At 36.5% G+C, this 16,120-nt stretch overlaps 1 protein-coding gene and 1 long non-coding RNA gene across 2 annotated transcripts; one reads left to right on the top strand and one right to left on the bottom strand.

The window, feature by feature from the left end:
* Positions 1–2,651: 2,651 nt before the first annotated feature.
* Positions 2,652–14,899, top strand: LOC120490181 (cytochrome P450 2K1-like). Its single transcript, XM_039687604.2, has 10 exons — positions 2,652–2,745; positions 2,897–3,163; positions 3,240–3,402; positions 5,936–6,085; positions 6,173–6,330; positions 6,413–6,592; positions 8,393–8,534; positions 10,125–10,309; positions 10,389–10,530; positions 10,634–14,899. Exons 2-10 carry the CDS (start codon positions 2,960–2,962, stop codon positions 10,819–10,821), a joined length of 1,512 nt encoding a protein of 503 aa, XP_039543538.2. The 5' UTR covers positions 2,652–2,745; positions 2,897–2,959; the 3' UTR covers positions 10,822–14,899.
* On the bottom strand, positions 5,958–10,752 carry LOC148981971 (uncharacterized). Its single transcript, XR_016154927.1, has 2 exons — positions 10,618–10,752; positions 5,958–6,605 (listed from the first exon to the last, which is right to left on the bottom strand). It is a non-coding gene; the product is annotated as an uncharacterized LOC148981971 (long non-coding RNA).
* Positions 14,900–16,120: the final 1,221 nt, after the last annotated feature.

Genomic DNA, 16,120 nt, shown 5'->3' with positions numbered 1-16,120 from the left:
AGGAAAGTAATTTTCACAGACGCCTCCAACCAAGGTTGGGGAGGTCTCCGGCTTCTGGCTGAGCCTGGAGAAGAGCTTACATATCAACTGTCTGGAAATGAGAGCAGTTTGGTTAGCCTTGAATACATTTCTTCCAGACCTCAGAGGACACCACATCTTGGTCCGCACGGACAACGTGTCGGTGGTATCCTTTATAAATCGTCAGGGTGGCCTTAGATGGGGTATGTCATGGACAGACATGCCAGCCTGCGCTCCCTGAGAGCTGCGCATGTCGCGGGAAACCAAAACGTGGTTTTAGATTACATGCAAAGTTAGATACCTCAAGCCTTTATTTGTTATAATGTTGATTATTATGGCTAACAGCTTACGAAAACCCCAAATTCAAAATGAGAATATTGTGAAAACGTTTTCATTGCTGTAAGCCACGATCATGTAAATTAACAAATAGAGACGTGAAATATCTCACTTTCCATGTAATGTTGGGTGACCATATTTTGATCACCAAAAAGCAGGACACTCAGCCCTGCAAACAGATACTCAATGATACTCGAAGTTTACTCAAAAATGCCTTATTAATTTCAATACATTTAAAGTAGGCTATGCCTACGGAGGCGTATTGCATTCACTTGAAGAAAAAAAATCTACTCTGTTTTTCTGAATTAACGAGTTAATTTTTCATGAGAAAAACAAATTGCTCTGTTTTTCTGAATTAATGAGTTAATTTTTCATGAGAAAAAAATGTTTTGCTCTGTTTTTCTGAATTAATGAGTTAATTTTTCATGAGAAAAAAATTTTTGCTCTGTTTTTCTGAATTAATGAGTTAATTTTTCATGAGAAAAAAAATGTTGCTCTGTTTTTCTGAATTAACGAGTTAATTTTTCATGAGAAAAAAATTGCTCTGTTTTTCTGAATTAATGAGTTAATTTTTCATGAGAAAAAATTTTTTTGCTCTGTTTTTCTGAATTGATGAGTTAATTTTTCATGAGAAAAAATTTTTTGCTCTGTTTTTCTGAATTGAGTTAATTTTTCATGAGAAAAAAAAAATTTGCTCTGTTTTTCTGAATTAATGAGTTAATTTTTCATGAGAATTTTTTTGCTCTTGTTTTTCTGAATTAATGAGTTAATTTTTCATGAGAAAAAAAATTTGCTCTGTTTTTCTGAATTAATGAGTTGATTCAGAAAAACAGCAAAAATAAATTTTCTCATGAAAAATTAACTAATTAATTCAGAAAAATAGAGCAAAAACTTTTTTCTCAAGAAAAACTAACTCATTAATTCAGAAAAACAGAGCAAATTTTTTTTTTGTCATGAAAAATTAACTCAATTCAGAAAAACAGAGCAAATTTTTTTTTGTCATGAAAAATTAACTCATTAATTCAGAAAAACAGAGCAAAAACTTTTTTTTTCTAATGAAAAATTAACTCATTAATTCAGAAAAACAGAGCAAAGGTTTTTTTTCTCATGAAAAATTAACTCATTAATTCAGAAAAACAGAGCAAAACATTTTTTTCTCATGAAAAATTAACTCATTAATTCAGAAAAACAGAGCAAAAATTTTTCTCATGAAAAATTAACTCATTAATTCAGAAAAACAGAGCAAATTTTTTTTGTCATGAAAAATTAACTCATTAATTCAGAAAAACATAGCAAAAACTTTTTTTTCTAATGAAAAATTAACTCATTAATTCAGAAAAACAGAGCAAAGTTTTTTTTTTCTCATGAAAAATTAACTCGTTAATTCAGAAAAACAGAGTAGATTTTATTTTTCTTCAAGTGAATGCAATATGCCTCCGTATATGCCTCCTCTGTATGGATGGAAAATTGTTATAGACACATATTCAGATAGGCTTCTCAGAGGTTAGTCAACATGTTTTATTATGACAAGTTTTCAAAAATAATGTTTTATAAACTCACAGTAACAGCAGCCAGAGACAAACTAATGTTATAAAGTCAAGGGTCAAGAAACCAACTAAAGCAAATGCTGGATCTCCATCATGGCGCCAAACAAACTTTATTATTAACTAAATCTCTGTTAATTCTCAACAAGAGCGTGTACATGTATGAAGGACATAATGTTACACTGGTTTGTAAACTGTTTTCACACTCAGTTCTAGTTCTTGAGTTTCTCTTTTTCAGTTCATGTTTCTCTCTCCTTCAGTGATTCTGCTTTTCAGGTGTTCATCGGTTTCTCAATTCACTCACTTTTCATTCAAATGGACTAATGTAGTGAATAGTGAATGAGGGTATAGGGTGTGATTTGAAACACAGCCTCAGAGTGCCAACTTTGAGCGCTGTTAATAGCTATATTCCTGTGGTAATAGGCTACTTTTTCGAAAATGCAAATATAAACCAGAATGCGTTGTTTTCTATGGTATATTATTGTTAAAATGAGAAATGGTATGATGATACTGTCACTTTTTTACAGTAAGGGTTAACAGTGCAGTTAATCACTTAAAGGTTATATCAGTGTTTTCAGGCCCAAACAAAAATGATCACATTCATCTAATCTTTCCTAACAACTGAAGAATAAGCCAGCGTCTATCAACTATCAATGGACCATTTAACATGGAAGAGGCAATCCCCAAGAAGAGAAGGAGGATTAGGGAGAGGGTATACCGTCGTTTCTCATTAAAGAAGCGATTAATAGTCGGGAAGGCTTTGATAAATAATCGGGAAGGTTTTTAATAATAATCGGTGGAGAGAACTCAAATTGGACGCTGAGGTTGCACTGTTTCTTCTGGACAGGTGAGTTACCTCTAGTGCTGATTTTTTTGTATATGAACTGTGTGTGAAAATACGATTCTTTAAAAAAAAAAAATCGTGAAGCTTGCTGATGTAACAATAATAAGCCTCTGTTATAATGTATTTTTTGTCAATTTGTGTTGAATCACTCTAGGTCCCTCCCTTACATAGCAGCTATAAATCTGCGAGTGCAACAGTTCAGAAGCTTAGAGAGAACATGGCTGTAATCGAGTCACTTCAGCAGTTTCTCAGCACAGGAACATTACTGGGCGCTTCGCTGTTGCTTCTGGTTCTGTATTTGCTTTCCTCTGGATCCAGATCTCAGAAAGAGGGGAAAGAGCCACCGGGACCAAAACCTCTGCCGCTGCTGGGGAACCTGCTGACCCTTGACCTCAAGAGACCCTTTGACACCTTTTGTGAGGTGGGAACTTGATATGTTTAAAATGAATAGTGCTCTCTAACATTTTAAGATTTGTCTGTAAATGTCTTTCCTCCAGCTGTCCAAAACCTACGGAAACATATTCCAAGTGTTTTTGGGTCCCAGAAAAACGGTGGTTTTAGTTGGGTACAAAACCGTCAAAGAAGCTCTCGTGAACCATGCAGAAGAGTTCGGTGACCGATATATTGAACCTGTTTTCAGCCTGTTTAACGGAGGACATGGTAGGATTATTTGTGGTTTTCTTAATGTACAGAACTAACTGTAAATGCCATGTTGAAAAGTTAATTTCAGTTCCTCTCCAGGCCAATGTAATTGGGTTTGAAAGTTTTGGTGGTTAAAACATTTGGTGGTGAACAACTTACTTTAACCGTGAAAAAACTAAAAATCAAGCAAGTCTAGCCAATTAGATTTTACAGTGTAGTTATGAATTTATGTTGCATAAAAATGTAAAAAATAATAATAAATAAATAAATGAATTATGGCACCAAATATTGCTGGGAATCCACAGTGGTGAAATGAGATAATGTGTATAATCAAGCTGACTCTGAATAAGTCCCAAAGGTCTAAGGTAAACAAATGTTTAATTTCCAAAGTATTCATTTTCTCCATGTGTTGTTGCTGAGACTCCCCAAATAGAAATGTTTTGTTCTAAAAACGTTCTGGGAACATTACCATGAAGTTCTAATAATGTTTTCAGCGGGTAGTATTATTTTGGTTCCCAGAATGTTCTCCTAAAGCCTAGTTCACACTACATGATTTTAAAACGTCGGGCTGAACTGTGCGGTTCACACTACATGACTTGCTCTCAGTGAAATCAGGAGTGTTCAAGTTGTTTAGCTGTTCACACCACAACGTGATTGATCCACAACAGGAGGTAACTCACTACACGAGTTGACAACGCACTACATAGAGATACAACCACGATCGGATGATAAGAGCAAATCATTTTTGACTCTAATGAGAGCTGTTTCAGTACTATGGTACGGTCTAAATCCTGAAAATAATCAAATAAATAACGAGTTGACATCAACTCTGTCACCCAACGATTCTATCTTGTCTACAAACCACGTTTTGTCACGAAAAACCAGCAATAAAACGAACCAGAAATGACGCGAAACAGCACGTGCACAACACTTGAATATGGACGTCAGACAGAAACACTGTTGCTGCACACTGTTTGCGCAACGATCTGCTCTGAGAAAAAAATGCAAAAATATATATATATAAAAACTAAGATTTACCTGGTGTCCTCAACCCATGCGTTGCTATGATTGGCTGTACTCATGACATCACTGAGATTGAGTCGCGCGACGGCTCTGGATATCTAGCAGGCTAGATATTTTTCTGGGCTCGGCGACGCGCCTGCGAGGCGCCTGCGAGCGTTTTCGCTGCGTTGTTGGCTATTTCATACTAACAGATTGGCAAGCGTTCATCGTCCGCTAATCCCCCGCGATAACACCCTGACCTGTCGGCGAGCTCAACGATTTGCAAATCGTTTCGCTTCGTGTCGTGCCTAACAACGCCCTTCAGCCGTTACTTATTCACGATACAGCACAGCCTCTCATACCTTATTGCTTACATAACTGCCAGATGAACAAAGAGAAAAGGTGATCTGAATTTGTTGGTTATGTTTTGACAAACAGACATGAAGAATGAGTGTATGAATCCCAACAATGCTGACAAATTAAATATTTAATTAGGAAAAGGACAGTTCAGATAATAATTTATTCATACTGCAATGTATGAATGAGTTTTGATTGGTGGCAACCAGAATGCACTGCAACATGGTTTATTATTGTCACCATTGTTGAGATTCACAGGCTTTTTAATTTAACAATTGAACAATTTAAGGGTCAAGAGCTCAACTAAATCAAACACTGATCACCATAATTTTGACTTAAAATTTGATTTTCTTCATCAGTGATTCTGCTTGTTAACAACATCGGGTGTCTTCAATCATGGTCAATCATCACACAATTACTAACATAATTATCTAATTAATTTTAACACTCTTCAGTGTTCATTTAACACTCATATTTGAACACTTTAACTCTTTGAGTGTGAAGTAAAATAAACTCCCAGGAGAGTTAATTTAACACTTTGAGTTTTTTCTGAGTAGGATAACATTCTGTTTTTTATTGCAAGTTAACAAAACATAATTTATACAAAAATAAGAGATCAGTGAATTATGTGTACATACAAAAGAGAGAAAGACGTACATGGAGTACATACAAGGTAGGCAGAACAAAAATAAGCAAAAGAAGAGAAAAAAGGAAAAGAAAAACAAAGACAAAAACATGTATGCAAGTACATTGGTATGTTTTAAACAATGGGATATTTTAGAGATTTAGATAGAAGCAATATTGAGATATTCATAGTAGTTGTGATAGAATTGTAGTAGAAGTAGAGGCAGTATTCATAATAATAACTATAACATAGATAACAATAGTAGTGATAGTAGTGGTAACAGTGGCAACCAACAGCATTCATGATAATAATAGGAGTAGTAAGAGTGGTAGTAAAGATTTGATAATGATAACAGTAATTATAATAATACATATTACAATTAATAATACATATAGATTGTAAGTAATTATTGTGAATATACACTATTTTCTAGGCCTGGGAGCTACTCTGCTTAAAACATTCTTTGAACATTTCTTTAAAAGATTAACCAAATAGGGAATGTTAGTCAATGTTCTGAGAACGTTCCCTGCTAGCTGGGTCACGGTCGGATGGTTCTGTGTTGATCAGGAATCGTTTTTTCCAATGGAGAGAACTGGAGAGAGATGCGACGCTTCGCTCTCAGCAACCTGCGGGACTTCGGGATGGGCAAGAGAGGAAGTGAAGAGAAAATCATAGAGGAAATTCACTATCTGAAAGAAGAGTTTGATAAGTTTGAAGGTACAAGCTGAAACACATTTATGGACATCTGCAATCACGCTCTTAGTTTAAAGGATCCGTTGAGAGACGTTTGTTTTCTCTTCACAGGGAAACCCTTCGACACAACACATGTGAACTACGCTGTGTCAAACATCATCTCATCTATTGTGTACGGCAGCAGATTTGAATACACAGACTCTCGATTCCAAGAAATGGTCAAAAGGTCACATGAAAGTATTAGTATTAGTGGATCGCCTTCTATAATGGTATGGAAGTATGCTTTACTATATGTTTTTGGTTACTTGTTTTTTTTTTTTAATTCATAATACATGCGTTTTTTTCTTGCAGCTTTATAATACATTTCCGTGGTTGGGTCCGTTCCTCAACAGCAAAAGGATTATTGTAAGAAATGTGTTGAAACATAGAGCAGAAATGACGAGGTTGTTCACTGGACTGCTGGAGACTCTGAATCCACACGAGCGCAGAGGGTTTGTCGACTCCTTTCTCATCCGCAAACAGAGCGACGAGGTACTGAAATCACCTTGTTCCATAGAAATACAGGAGAAAATAAAAAGTAATCATAAGCTTTGACTAATAAACACAATTGTTTAATTAATTATTAGGCATAGATATACACAACATGAAATATGCACAAAAGACGCTAAAACCAAATATATTTGGCGACACAATACAATTGTAACCTGTGGCATGAAGCAAAGAGCAAATCCAAATGCAAGCAACTAATTCAATAATAATAATAATAGTACAAAAAGGCAATCCAGGTTAAACAGGAACTCGGAACAGGAACAAGGAGACAATCTATGTCACGTTGTGGGTTTTGTGTCTTGTTCCTTGTTCTTGTCTGTCGTGTGATTCCCTGTTTGCCATGTGTCTGATCATTGTTCGCATGTGTTTCTTATTAGTAGGTACTCGCCATGGTTGTAGATGCATAAAAAATGTCTCTTTATTACTGGCTTTATTAAACATGATCGTGAACTTCCTGTGGCCTTTCCTTGTTCACATATACACACAAACGATTTATAACGATTATATGATTTTAAAAATATGTAGCTAATGCGTGGGAGAATAGGATTCGCTGAATTTTGTTTAAGTTTAGAGACGTGCTCCAAAAAAAAAAAAAAGACTCTGGTGATGGAGAGCCAGAATGCACACCCTGTTTATTTTCTTTATTTTATCCACAAGTTTCCTACACCCCATGAGGCCTTGCGTCAAAAGTGGGTGCGACTTCCGGTTCGAAGTAAACAAAGCGCGACTTGACATGCTTGACACTCGTTCATTCAACAGTTGACAGTCATTCAAGTTATACCGATCCAAACTAGCTAACGATGTGGGAACCCAACCTCAACGAAATTAAAAAGGGTGAAATAACAGTATCGCAGTAGTTGATTGGGAGTATTATAATAACATTATTAATAATCAATACTCATCAAGGCATGGTGACAGACAGTTGTGCGAGCTTACAAACAATTAAAATAAAAAATACACAGTTAGTCATTGTGCTTTGGAGTTTATTCAAAATTATAAATGAATGTGCTGCTTGAATACATTAACTGGGACATCTGGTATTCTGTCAACACAGGCTTTGATCCTGAGTTTAGGTGTAACATCAGTAGCGAACAGCCAATCACATGCTGATAGAGTTTATAGAATATTAAGAATTTAAACAAACGTACACAGGAAGATTCGTCGTCTTTTGGGAGGTGATGGAAACTACAGTCGTTGGCAGGTCAGAGACGGGCTCTGGCAGGATCACTCTGATTTCGTTTTCAGCTTATGTTCAAAACAATCACGTTTAAGCCACTGAATTAGTTTAGTCCGGTTATACGTACAACCGCGAACAGCACATGTTGTCCCTGAGCTCCGTTACGACATCTCTCATAAAGATTTGCGTCTTTAAATAGTAAAATAATTCTCAGAAAAACAGCTAGCCTCTTCGCTAACTAACACACAAAATACCATTGGAATGCTACTTCCGTCGCGTCACCGGAAGTTTCACCCACTTTATTTTTTACAGGAGCGCCCCTCGGAAACTTGTGGATAAAAGCACAATGTTTTGTTTAGACTGTAAGTGGACACAGAAAAAAAAAAAAAAGACTTTCAACTGTTTATTTTTCATATTTCTTAAGTCTGTATGACCAAAAATGACGGAATATTTTAAGTCTATTTTGCTGCTATGTGAAAAGCGGCGGTGCGTTTGCCGACCCCAGGGTGTTAAATTACTACTACAAATTACATAAATTTTGATGTTTAAGTTTTCTAATTCTTAGCATTTTAATTGAGCATTTTTAATGTATTTTTGCTTTTCAGCAATCCTGTAAGAAAGATTCACACTTTCACCTGGACAATCTTATTGTGACGGTGGGAAATCTGCTTACTGCTGGTACTGACACGTCAGGAGCGACTCTGCGCTGGGGTTTGATGCTCATGGCCAAATACCCTCATATACAGGGTAAAAAAAATACCAATATTGCCAGGGGGGGTTTCCCAATGCTGAGTTTAATGTTGTCTACACACGGCAAACTCCCTAGTGTTAAATGAACACTCCTGGTGTACATATAGGTCCAACTACAGGATGTTAAAAATGAAAATTCGAAGAAGTGTTGAAGTTAATGAGATAAGTAAGTGATTAATTAAGTGATGATTGGCCATTAGTGATAATGTTAATTAGAAGAATCATTGAAGGAAAAAGAAACAAGAACTACTAACTTCGAGTCATTACATTATTGCACGGAAATGTTTTATGGAATTTTTTGTTTCAAGTCACCATTATGGTGGTCAGCGTTTGCTTTAGTTGAGCTCTTGACCCTTTTCTTTTTATTGTTAGATTTTCTCTGTCTGTTCGAACATTGTATTCCTAAAGCCCATTTGTTACTACATGAGAAAACCTACTCACAATATGTTTTGATGAAGACAATTATCATCATGTAATGACCCGTGTAGTTCACATTTAGAGTCTAAGGCTATGTTTACACGGAAACGATTCTGAAGAGAAAACGCAAAAGTGGCGTTGCGTCATCTTTTTTTTAGACGAGCATTTTGTGTGGGAAATCCGCGTGCAAATGGAGACGCAAAAGTGTGTGAAATTCAATGTAGTATGCACTTCAGGCGACTAGGAGTGCATACTACAACAACACCAAGTCCACTTTTACCGTCAAGCAGACTTTTGCGTTTTTTACCGTTTACACGGGAACGCGGCGGTGGAGCGTTTTTAAGATTTCCACTCTGGAGGGTGGTTTCACTTTTTTGCGTTTTTGAGCCTCAACGAAAGGCACATCCGATAAAATATTTTTACGTTTTCACCCGCGAGCGCTCTCGTGTAAACAGGGCCTCAATATTACTACACCCTGTAGTTGGACTTATATGTACACTCAGGGCCCTATCTTGCACCTGACGCAAATTACTATTTTGCACCCGCGCAAAGTGGGCTTTTCCCTCCACAGATGCATGTCGGTAAACTAGGAAATGAACTTGAACCCCTGGGCGGGTCGGTGCAAAAAGGAGGCGTGTTTCGGCGCAAAAATTCCCTAGTGCAATTTTTTAGTTCCACATACACTATGATTCTCTCATCAACACAGATGCCACAGTTTTTATTATTGCAAATCATACATTATAACAAGGAAAATGATTAACATACAGTGTAACTTCTCTATATTTCACTGTCCTGAAAAAAACGTCGGTCTCCTCGCTGTGAACGCTCCTTGCGTGTGCCTGGTAAATCCGGCATAATAATAACAATTTGCCATGCAACATGCGCACCTGCTCTTAAAGGGTATGTTGGATGACGCACTGATTGGTTTATTTCACGTTACGCCCAAACCACACCTATGAATAATGAAGCTACTTCAGACCAACCCCTTTTAAACTTGTGTCAGGTGCAAGAGTCATTTATCCCGCTGGTAAAATAGCAACAGGGCCCAAGACCCGCCCACAAAGTTACGTGATACTTGCATTTCAGATCGTTAAAATAGGGCCCTGAGTGTTAATTTAACACTGGGGATTTTGCTTTGCGGAAACAAACGTGTGTTGCATTTGTGTGCAGATCGAGTTCATGAGGAGATTGACCGAGTGATCGGTGAACGTCAGCCAGCAATGGAAGATAGAAAGAAATTACCGTATACAGACGCTGTGATTCATGAAACTCAGAGACTGGCCAACATATTGCCCATGAATCTCCCTCATAAGACCAGCTGTGATGTTCACTTCAATGGATACTTCATCAAGAAGGTCAGGCAGAAGAATACATATTTAGGCCTAGAAACGAGACCATGTGCATCTCGAACATTTTCTTTTCTCCATTTTCTAGGGTACCACTGTAATTCCTCTGCTGACGTCTGTTTTGAAGGATCCAAGCGAATGGGAGAAACCAAACAGTTTTTACCCAGAACACTTCCTAGATGAGAAGGGCCAGTTTGTCAAGAGAGATGCTTTCATGCCCTTTTCTGCAGGTATACGCTCAACTCTAAACACCCAGAGTTTTAAAGAAATAAACATTTGATTTGGAATTAAAAACAGTCTTTTACTTTCTCACTTACTTTCTCTCTCTCTCAGGCCGAAGGGTTTGTTTGGGAGAGAGTTTGGCCAGGATGGATCTCTTCCTGTTCTTCACTTCCCTCCTTCAGAGCTACCGCTTCACAACTCCACCTGGAGTGTCTGGAGATGATCTGGATCTCAAAGGAATAGCCGGAGTCATGTTGAATCCGTCCCCACACAAGCTGTGTGCGATCAGACGCTCCTGATACTGGACAATCAAAACAGAAGCATCACATTTTACCTCAGTTTAAAGGGGAACTTGGAACTCATTGTAGAGCATACCATTTTTAGCATCAAGGAAATCCAAATGATAAAATCAATAAAAAAGAAACATTTGTATGCAGAGACAGGCATCAAGAATTAGCGGATGAATCTCGGCAATGGTGACAAACTGTACAAAAGCTCATTATTTATTCATGCAGAAATGCATGATGGGAGCCATAAATGAGTTTTGATTGGTGGCACCCAGAATGCACTGCAACGTGCTTTATATTTGTCACCATTGTTGAAATTCACAGTTTGATTCTTGATGTCTGTGTATGATGTTCTTATATCTACATAAACTTCTTTTGGTAACACTTTATTTTACGACCCGCAAACAAATGTGTAAGTACCCTGAAATTACGGTGTACGTTTCTGTAATTACAGTGTACTTCCGTGTAAGTATAAGGGAACAATATGTAGTGATGGGCGATACTGCAAATTTCTGTATCGATCCGATACCAAGTAAATAGAGGGCCAGTATCGCCAATATCGATACCGATACCGATACTTTTTCATTTTAAAAGCATGCATTTGAACTTGTTAAATCTGAACATGTTTTCAAGACTACTAGGCCTAAATAGCTATTTTGTGATTTGTGCTCTCAACTACCCTTTAATTAGTCAGTGACTTTTACAAAACTACCCTAATTATAGTACTAGCACTAGTCTACTGTTCAAAAGTTTGGGGTCTTTAAGATTTTTATTTCTCTTAGTAAAAACTGTAATATTACAATTTAACAATTTAACATAGGCTATCTGTTTTCTATGGCATAGTAAACTGTAATTTATTCATGTGATCAAAGCAGAATTTTCGGCATCATTACTCCAGTCATGATAATAATTCATTTTAATATGCTGATTTGCTACTCAGGAAACATTTCTTATTTTATCAATGTTGAAAACAGTTTAATATTTTGTTGGAAACCATGATACATTTTATGCAGAATTATTTGATGAACAAAGTTGAAAGAACATCATTTATATGAAGTAGATTTTTTTAACAGTGTAAAACCCTTGACTTTCACTTTTGATTAATTTAATGCATCGATCCTTGTTAATAAAAATATTAATTTCATAAAAAAGATATTACTGACGTCAACATTTTAAACCGTTATGTACAGTTTTGGTTTGTTTATTGCGAAATAACTCCCGATTGCTTCTCTGTCGTCTAAGCAAGGCTTCGTTTCCCAAACGCACTGGGCCTGTGAGCTCAGCGAAGCACCAGCATCGAACGCTCTCTGTGATTGGTTGGTTTCGTCTTGTATAGAGATGACTAGTAGAAAAGGTTCTATCCTACACAACCCGCTAACATTCGCTTATTTTCCACTTAGAAGCTTATTTTTCGCACTGAATTGCGTGCTAAATTATTAAAAAATTACTGGTTAAAAAAAATACACATTTGGATCGATATTTTTATGTGAGGATCGATCCTTTTCGATACCATGTCAGTATCGAAGTATCGATACTTCAGGATCGATCCGCCCATCCCTAACAATATGTTAAGTTTGGGGTAATAAAGGGGTAACAAGCAGATATAGAACCTGCAAATAACTTTGTAAGTACACTGAAATTACAGTGTACATTTCTGTAATTATAGTGTACTTCCGTGTAGGTATAAGGGAACAATATGTTAAGTTTGGGTTAATAAAGGGGTAACAAGTCATTATACAAGCAAATTATTTAATTAGTTAAATAATAACAGGTACCTATTCTGTTAATATATATAATAGAAAATTAAACACACACACACACACGCATATATATATATATATATATATATATATATATATATATATATATATATATATATATATATATATATATATATATAGGAAAGAGTGGGGCACAACCTAACGCATTTTGGTTTTGGCTCAATTAATTAAAAAATAATTAGGTTAGATTAATACTTTTTTTTTACACAAGCAACACACACATCTCTGCTACAAATGAAAACTTAAAGCTTTTTTCTAGGATCTACAGTACCATTTTCGTGCAGTTGCACTGAAAGTGACAGAAGTGCAAATGTTACAACTTACCCCATATGCGGGGTTAATTGTAACTGACAGAAGGGTTAGTTGTAACACTTGTGTGTAACACACATAATTCAGTACTATTTTATTTGTATAGTTTGATATTGTTTGTGCATCTGTATAGGTAGATATCTATACATCCATCCCTCATCCAATCATCCTTCTATTATGGATCAATATCATGGATAGAGACATAGAAAAGGGCTGCATAGTTTTGCAATAAATAATAATAAATAAAATTATAAATATTGTAATTGCAATTAAATTAGATTTGTGTGTGGCAGCTGCATATACAATTATTATTATTAATAATAATAACAGTAATAATAATACAAATGAGCTTAAAATAAAAATGTAAAGGCTTTATTGCATTAATAACAGGCCATATTTTTAATAAATAAACAGGTTATCATTCATAGTACACTAAATTTTAAACATTTTAAATTCCAACATTGTTTGTGAAAGTCTAACAAAGTTAAATGTACTCAAACCTGAAAAGTTGTGTGGCTCCGTTTTCATTTGATTATCATTGTACACTTGGAGACATCAAGATGTTAGGTCTGGAAACTCTTCATTGACAGGGCTCAATCCGAGGGGCGGGATAAACGGTTGTCTTTCAAATTCTCTCTGCACGCAATTGGATAGCGCTAAAGCCAATCAGAGCAACGAAGACGGTGACGTACTCAGCGGAGCAAGTTGTATATATATCAAACTTTTACCGTATCCATTCCAGCTGTCAACATTGAACATTGAAAATAAGAATCCCCAAAATAAGGGATTTTTTTGTTTTTTACACGACCCACAAACTTTAAAAATAAGACACTAATCATTAAAAGTCTGAAGAGTTTATAACTAGCCTACATATGTGTGAGAGAGAAAGAGACAGTATGTGTGTGTTTTTGTGTGTATGAGAGAGAAAGAGACAGTGTGTTATTAAAAAAAAATATATCATAGAGAAAGCTTACTAGGGAAACGGAGGCGGAGTAGTGGTGATGATTCGGGAGAGGTCTGTGCACCTTACCGATCAGAGCGCACGCTGACACAGAGTAAAGCCTTTATACTCGACGACAGCACGAGAGCGGCAAAAATGACAAGTTGATCGTTTCGCCACAGCTTTTTTGTAACAGCGTGCGCGGCGCCGGCCGCATCCGAGGATAAACGACTTCAAACCGAATATGTCCGAGCTTGCTCTGACCGTCACAACTCTGTCATCATTAAGCCTGCCCGCCGACTCTATACACGATGTGATTGGCCCTACCAGAGTTGAGTTTTTCCAGCTCAAACGTCTATGGAGATTTGCTAGACCACACTTTGCTGCAAAATAATTTTTGCTGCCGCTAGGGTGCGTCTAGTTCCCTTTCGTAGTCACTTCGAGTTATGTCAGAAGTGACGGAGAATTGGGGTTTCGCATTCTCCGTCACTTCTGACGTAACGTCTCCGTTCCCTACTCAGGGAACGAGGGTTACATCCGTAACCGAGACGATTTCTAGGCTAACAGTCGCTAGGAATTGCTGACAATTTTTCAAAACGGTGCTATGTTTGAGCCAACAAGACAGTGATTAAGGCAATATAAAGTTAGATTTTGAAATGTATACACCCAACTCAGAAACTGAAAAAAAAAACCTATGATGAAAAAAATTACTTTAATGGTGTCAAAACACTCTTTGTCCAGTATCTTCACGAAATATTATCAAAACTTTCCGCAAATTCGCGGGAGACCGTCTTCTGGCAGCAAGGGAAAAATAGCGGAAAGACAGCCTGCTTGATCTTGACGAACCATGTAAACGGTCCGTGTTAGATTTAACCCCGCGTTAGGTTGTGCCCCGTGCTCCCCTATATATATATATATTATGATAAAATTTAAATTTATTGTTTTTTCTTACTAGATTACTAGAAAAGTCAAAATAATTTGTTTCTGCTATGATTTTAATTTAGACCGTATACACGTGTACACGTTTGTACACGTGGTGAGCAACCATTAAATTTTCGTAGGAGCATCTTCTGGTGTGCGGACTTATTGTTTACTTTTGTTGCTACCTTACTGCCCAGAACCCAGTTTTATTGTTTTGGATGTGCGTGCTACACCTTTTGAACTCTTTAATTTAGACCGTACCATGTGGTAATTAGTACTTACCCAGTGTTGGGAGTAACGCATTACAAAAGTAATACATTACAGTAACATATTACTTTTTGCTGTAACGCAGTAGTGTAAGGCATTACTAATCAACTTTCAGTAATATTTTACTCGTTACATGTTCAGTGAGGCTTGTATTACAGTTGTATTACAGTGTATTGTCTGCTTTTACTTCTTAAAGGCAACAGACTATGTGAAAGTTTTAAAGCAGTCTTTTAGTGCCAGTTCAGAGCGGTCGCGTCTGTAACATTGTTTTTTCCTCATAAATGCGAACACGAAAACTAAAATCAAATGAATATTTTAAGTTCTACGGAGACTGGAGAGCCAACCCTTCCTCATCCGATTTGCGCAGTGTAATTAACAGAATTACAAAAAATCGATTTTGCCTCCTATTTTTTTGTCACGCATGAATGTGTGTCTTTTCCCTAATATTAAAAATAAAACATAGACTGATATTTGTCTAATGTCTGGAGTCCTTTAAGGAAGTAGCCTATATACGTTTCAATACATGTATTTTCTGAGAATTTTTATTTCAAGTTTTGCAAATGTCATCATGTCCATAATGCTGGATGACCCCACACAGCGGCCAAATATGGACTATTCAGACATCTAACGTTACCACTATCTCTTGGAATCACCAAGTAAGCACGTATCCTTTTTTTTCATTAACACTCACAGTATGACAAACTAGACGATGAATGGATCATATTTAACTTGATTTAAGCTATTGACATAGTCTAATAAGGTAACGTTAGCTGCTAACAGCTAGTCTTTCTAATAGCTAGTCGACAACAAAACTGTCAATAGCTTAAATCAAGTTAAATATGATCCAAGTGACATGGCCTCATCGTCTAGTAGTTTGTAATAGGCTACTGTGAGTGTGTAAATGATAAATAAATAAAAAAGGCTACTTACTTGGTGATTCCACGAGATAGTGGTAACGTTAGATGTCTGAATAGTCCATATTTGGCCGCTGTGTGGGGTCATTAATCCAGTTTTCGACCATTTCAAAGGGAAACCTCTGTAACCCCGTATTCAGTAACGTTAGCTTCTTTAAGTTTGTGCCATTTTTGCTATC

This window comes from Pimephales promelas, chromosome 3 (assembly GCF_988280905.1).
Source record: "Pimephales promelas chromosome 3, fPimPro1.hap1.1, whole genome shotgun sequence".
NCBI lineage: Eukaryota > Metazoa > Chordata > Actinopteri > Cypriniformes > Leuciscidae > Pimephales > Pimephales promelas.
The sequence above is the reverse complement of the archived record's forward strand: the minus strand, read 5'-3'. Positions and strand labels throughout refer to the sequence as shown.

Bases quoted from the DNA above. Each gene is read 5' to 3' on its own strand.
- LOC120490181 (XM_039687604.2), top strand. From the start codon at position 2,960: ATGGCTGTAATCGAGTCACTTCAGCAGTTTCTCAGCACAGGAACATTA. The intron at 6,086-6,172 runs GTACAAGCTGAA...TTCTCTTCACAG, and splicing joins AGAGTTTGATAAGTTTGAAG to GGAAACCCTTCGACACAACA. The intron at 8,535-10,124 runs GTAAAAAAAATA...ATTTGTGTGCAG, and splicing joins CAAATACCCTCATATACAGG to ATCGAGTTCATGAGGAGATT.